At 52.7% G+C, this 6131-nt stretch overlaps 1 protein-coding gene across 1 annotated transcript; it reads left to right on the top strand.

Moving 5' to 3' along the window:
• The first annotated feature begins 1778 nt into the window (after positions 1 to 1778).
• On the top strand, positions 1779 to 3741 carry LOC138566031 (nuclear apoptosis-inducing factor 1-like). The gene is made up of 2 exons (XM_069643083.1): positions 1779 to 2531; positions 2856 to 3741. The coding sequence occupies exons 1-2, from the start codon at positions 2111 to 2113 to the stop codon at positions 3695 to 3697; spliced, it is 1263 nt and encodes a 420-aa protein (XP_069499184.1). The 5' UTR covers positions 1779 to 2110; the 3' UTR covers positions 3698 to 3741.
• Positions 3742 to 6131: the final 2390 nt, after the last annotated feature.

The following is a 6131-nucleotide window of genomic DNA, read 5'->3' as shown; positions in this document are numbered from 1 at the left end:
GTCTGTCCTTGGTCCACTTCTCTTCAATCTCTGAGCTTCAGCTCTTGGCACCCTGATCTCTTCTTACGGGTTCTCCCATCAACTCTTCGCTGATGACACTCAGACCTTCTTCTCTTTTCCCTCCTTATCTGACGAGCTGTTGTAAAAAATGTCAAAATATCTCCCCGCTATCGAATATTGGATGGCGTCTAACCCGCTCATGCTCAACTCCACTAAGACTGAAGTTCTTTACTTCCGAGCCAAACAGACTATCTCTTCCTCTCTCCGCTTCTTCCATTCTCTCCTGACTACCATCCTTACTCTGCTTCCGCTCATAATCTTGGTGTTATCTTCGACCCATCTCACAACTTCTAGTCTCCAAATCTGCCACTGCAGCCAGACTCAACCTCCACAATATCAAAATAATCTGCCATAATATTCTTCTTCCTTTTAATACTGGTGAACTATTTACCTTAGTCCATTCTAAATCTGACTACTGTGCCTGTCTCCTCTATTGCCTTCCAAACTACAGATTTCCACCTCTGGACAAAGTCCTCAACTTCGTGGTCCACACACTTTTCAACCTTTCTTGCTTTACCTTTTCCTCCTCTGCCTGTCGCCAGATTGGCGGGCTATCTCTGAAACACAGAGCAAGTATAAACTTCTTCTCATCAACTTCAAAACTATCCACAGACTTGCCTCACCCTCCATATCTGCTAATTTAACTCCTTGTTCTCCCACTCAGTCGTTATGATCATCCACAGCTCACCTTCTTGCTGCTTCTCGAGTCCCTTGTACTCCCTTTCGTTTCTGCTCTCTCCCTCTCCTCGCTTCCCTACTCTGGAATGCACTTCCTCTCCCTTTCCATACTACTACAACTCTACCACTATTTAAATCCAATCTCAAAGCCCTCCTCCTATCTGAAGAACCTGTTTCCTATTACTCAGGGTGACTCGATCACCCTGCTTCCATCTCTCCCTACCCTCACAAGCAACCCTATAGCACTTTTCCATCACCCCATCATCCTTAATTTAGCACTTCCTCCGCCATCCAGTTCCTATGATATTCTGTCCTATCCTCGTCCCTGGTTTATGTTTCCACCTTCCCCTGCAACATCTGGTCTTCATGTCACTTTCCCCCACCCCATTGTCAAGGATCCATGTCCTGCACTCTGTTATAAATGTTACATTTTGTAAGTGTTTTTGTGCCAAAAATGCATTGCTTTTCCGCAATTTCTGCAAATAAATAATTGTAGGCAGTCTGGAATTTTAATGCAGCCAGTCTAGCCATTTTTTACTGTGGCATGACATTTTGTATTGGGCATCTTTGATAAAGGAAGCATGATAAATAAGTGTTATTACGTGGCTAGACTGGAATTCTGGTTCTGCTAGTCTAGCCACTTCTTACTGTAGCATCACATTTTGTATTGGGCATCTTTGAGAAAGCAAGCATGATACGTGTTATTACTGTTATTACATGACAGGCACTGCCTTCCCCTGCACACCATATTTACTGAATCAAGTCAGTCAATGACTGTGGATATTATTCAATTTTTTCACAGATCAAACAAGATACATATAAACATTTCCATTCAGACATCAAAGTATACAATTAGATTTTAATAAAGTAAGTCAAACAAAAATAAGGAGATCTAGGACTTCCGGCATGTGTCCCTTCATCAGGAGCGGCAACTCTGTTAACACAATTGGCCTCATTACGACCCTGGCGGTAATCCGCCGTCATTACCGCCATGGCGTAATGAACGTTAACGCCGTGGGACGATGGCGTAAAGTGCGCCACATTACGACCCATCGCGCACGAGCATTACGCCATGGCGGTAATGTAAACAGCGCCATGGCGGTAATGCCCCCAAAACGGCACCTACCGGCATCGTATGCGGCGCAAGGTGCACCACCGCCACCGCCGTACATAGCGGTGACCGTAGTTAGCGGTCACCGCAATTAGCGTTGACCGTAGATAAGCGGAACCGGAAGTAGCGTCACCGCGGCGGAACGGGAAAGAGCACGGCGGCCATCTTTAAAAACACAATCCATTGCCATCCTCCGAAACCACTGGACATCCGAGCCTGAGACCCCGCCAATACCGGCTTCAACCTTCTACCTGCAGGAAGATGCCTAAAGTTTTGAAAAAAGCCTGTGACCGCCAGCGGCAAGACCGCTTCTCCAGAGAGGAGCTCACCATTCTAGCGGAGACCCTACAGGAGAACGCTGCAGTGGTATTCTCCAACCAACTGACAAGACCGGCCATAACCAAGAAGAAGGCCATATGGGCACTGGTAGCTCAGCGGGTCAGTGCCGTGGGAACGACACCCCGCAATGTCAAACAGTGCCGCAAGCGGTGGGACGATCTCCGGCTCAGAGTCAGGAGCATACTATCAGCCAACATGAACCTGGCAATGGCAACTGGGGGAGGATCGGAGTCCCCTATAAAATTGCAGCCATGGGAGGAAATCTGTGCCTCCACAATCGGAATGCAGAGCATTGAAGGAGTAGGAGGAATGGAGAGAGGAGCCCCGACATCGGGCGATGCAGGTAGGTGGCTCAAATCAAGGCATGCAAATCTCACCTAAGTCCATTCATGTGAAGTACAATGTTGGCCCATAGTGTGAATGCAACACATCAGCAGGAGACTGCCCACAGATACATCCGATCTGCACCCTGTACACATGCAGCATGCACACCCTAACTGCAGGCACCCACATACCTCCATGCTACTTCCACACAAAAGGGAGTCAACTTTTTTCCCCTGCATGAAATGTGCCACATGTACTAACTGATGAGATGCCAGTCGCCACAATGCCCGGCCAATGTCCGCAGACCCATCAATAACACTCTCCCTCCTCTGTCCCACCACAGGCTCAAATTCCGACCTTGAGGAAGAGGACACCACAGCCTCCACACCCACCAAGAGGGCCAGGCCAACTGTGCCAACGCCACAACCCTCCACCTCTGTCGTCCCGAGGAAAACACCACAGCAGGCAAAATCCATGCAAGGGAAACAGGACAGGGCACAGACAGCCACCCCAGCAGGCAGTACAGCAGCAGCAGCAGCAGCAGCAGACATCACACCAATCATGCCCACAGAAGCCACAGCCTCTGCTGCAAGCAGCACACTTGGGGAGACTGCTGCCATTGCTGCCTCCTCCGATAGTGAAGCAGGGACCTTTGAGGAGAGTGATGTCAGGAGCCCCACAGGCCACCCTCATTCCCCCTACCTGTCCCTAAGCAGCCCGCATGTGGATGCCACACAGGGTCAGCCAGAGGATGACGATTGGCCAGCCACTCCATCCCCGCTGCAGGGGCAGATCAGCCCAATGGGAATGCCACTGCCATTAGCCATGGCCCAGAATCCCAACCATTCTCTGGAGGCGATTGCCACCCGGCAGCAGCAACTTTCCTCGCTGCTCGAAGAACATGTTGCTGAATGTGGGGGGTCAAGTGCAGCAATGGATAAATGTGCTGAGACTGTGAAGGCAGCTATAGAGTCGTCCACAAAGGACATCTGCGCGGAACTAGCTGCTGTGCGGCACGCCATCACTGACCTTGTGCAGACAATACGGGCCATGCGTCCAAATGAGCAGGCAGGATCCTCCTCGGTTGCCAGCTCGACACCGAGCAGCCCCATCCGCCGATCGGGGAGGAACCTCCGCAGCACAGGCAGGGGTGCCCCGGGGGCCAGTGGAGGGGGCTGCCAATAGTGGCCGGACAGTGTAGGAATCCTACTACTGACACTGCTGCACAGACCAACTCACACCTTTGTTGGGATTCCAGGGGGGGGGGAGGGTGGAGGGGGGAGTGGGTGTGTTGGGGTGTGCAGGGGGGTGGCGGGGTGGTGTGTTGGGGAGTTAAGGGGGGAGTTTGGGGGGGGTGTGTGCAGGGGGGAGGTGGGAGGTGGGAGGGGGTGTGTTGGGGTGTGCAGGGGGGTGGCGGGGTGGTGTGTTGGGGAGTTAAGGGGGGAGTTTGGGGGGGGGGTGTGCAGGGGGGAGGTGGGAGGTGGGAGGGGGTGTGACACGACAGTACATAGTTCAAATACAATTTATTCGTTTTACAAAAGGAAACGTGTGGACATTTTCATTGCGTATGTGTGCTTTATTGGTGTCCAGTCCTCAGTGTGCATGCCCCAGAGTCACACAGTGCCCCAAGTGCTGTCTCCATGCGATGAACACCAGCCGTGTGTGCTAGAAGCAGTGGTTGATGATACTTTGGCGCATGGCACGCCCCTCCTGTGCATCGCCTCCTCCATGTGGTGGCGCCCCTTCTGCACCCTCCTCATCCTCATCCTCATCGTCAGGTGGTTGCAGTTCTGCGTCAGGGGGCAGGGGCACATTCCGTCTGACGCACATATTGTGCAGCATGACACATGCCATGACGATCTTTGCCACCTTCTCATGGCCATACAGGAGTGCCCCACCAGACCTGCTGAGGCTTCGGAACCGTGCCTTCAGGAGGCCGAATGTCTGCTCTATGACCACACGAGTACGTGTATGTGCACGGTTGTAGTCCTCCTCGTGCTGGTTCTGCGGGTTCCGGACTGGCGTGAGGAGCCACCTCTTCAGGGGGTAGGCTGCATCACCTGTATGTAGGCGAGAATGTATGTGTCAGTCATGTTGTCTGTCCAGGAACATGATGTCCCACCATGGCTGGCATGGAACTGTTACCTTGGCTCACTTCTACATGCACTAATTGATTCACACTATGCAACCAGTATATGCCCATTGCTGCCATGGCCTGTTTAGCATGCCATCACCCTATGTATGCAGAGGGGTTTAGTGCATTGTGAGTGGCCTTCCTCTGTATCCGTTCTCTGTGTTACTCACAGCCAGGTGGAGTATGCATCATCCCCCCCCCCCTTTCAGCCAGGTGGAGTATGCATCATCCCCCCCCCCCCTTTCAGCCAGGTGGAGTATGCATCATCCCCCCCCCCCTTTCTGCCAGGTGGAGTATGCACTGGTACGTCATTCCCATGCCCACTTCCATGACATAGCACTCACCGAGTAGCCAGGATCTTGGGCCTGCATGTCGCTCCATGTAGCGTGGTATTGTGGAGTTCCTCAGGATCATGGAATCATGGGTTGATCCGGGGAATCGGGCACAACAATGTGTGATGATCTTGTTGGAGTCACAGACCATTTGCACGTTGATAGAGTGGAACTGTTTCCGGTTGCGGTACGGTACCTCCATGGCACGTGGAACCACCAATTCCACATGGGTGCAGTCGATGGCACCAATGCAACCGGGTATGCTGGCTAGTGCATGGAAACCCACTTTGGTGTTTGCAATCTCCTGGGCAGTCCGTGGTAATGAGATGTGGTCGTCTGTGTGCTTGAGGAGGGCATCGAGCACTTGGATGAGTGTTCGTGAGAATAATGGTTGTGAAATGCCATGCAGGTGCCCCACTGTGTGCTGGTAGGTGCCTGTGGCCAGGAAGTGGAGTACAGCCACTACCTTCAGTAGGGGGGGGATGGCGGTTGGACTTTCTATCATGCTGACGATGTCGTTGTGTGTCATGTCTACGATGGCGGTGATGGTGTCCCTGTCCAAACGGTACAGGGTGTGGATCTGCTCAGCAGTGAGGTTGTTTGGATTGGCTCTGATGCGTGGGATTGGGGGCTGCCTGCGTGGTGGCACTGGCTGTGCTGGTGGGGCTTGCTGGGCCTGCCTTGCCCTCCTTCTCCTCCTGCGTCTCCTCTGTGCTGCCTGTTGTTGTTGTTGTTGCTGTTGCTGTTGTAGTAGCACATGCATTGCTATCAGGTCCTCCAGCCCCAACATTGCTAGTCGTATTGGCATCATTGTGGAGTGTGACTGGGTGTGGGTAGGGGTGGGGTGTGCTCTTTTTATACTCCCCTGAGTCTGTATTGCCTTCACCTGTGCTGTTTCTGTGCACCTGTGGCAGCTGCATTCACTTGAATTGGCCCTTTACGGTTGGTTCGCGATGGCGTTATTTGCACCATGGCGGTAAGGTACTTAGCGGCCTCAATGATGGCGTTAGGTGCATGTCCGCTTGGGTCGGCATTTGCGTGCCTTTCCGCCATGGCGCTAAGTACGGTGTGGGCGGTCGCGTGCGCGCACCCTTAGCGCAGTTTGCGGCAGCGTTAACTACGATGCCGCTATTGGCATCGTAGTTAACGGTCA

This window comes from Ambystoma mexicanum, chromosome 2p, assembly GCF_040938575.1.
Source record: "Ambystoma mexicanum isolate Mex_15411 chromosome 2p, UKY_AmexF1_1, whole genome shotgun sequence".
NCBI classification, from domain to species: Eukaryota; Metazoa; Chordata; class Amphibia; order Caudata; family Ambystomatidae; genus Ambystoma; species Ambystoma mexicanum.
This window is presented reverse-complemented; position numbering and strand designations above follow the sequence as displayed.

Coding starts and splice junctions, on each gene's coding strand:
- LOC138566031 (XM_069643083.1), top strand. CDS start 2,111: ATGCCTAAAGTTTTGAAAAAAGCCTGTGACCGCCAGCGGCAAGACCGC. Junction 2,532..2,855: donor CCCGACATCGGGCGATGCAG/GTAGGTGGCTCA, acceptor GTCCCACCACAG/GCTCAAATTCCGACCTTGAG.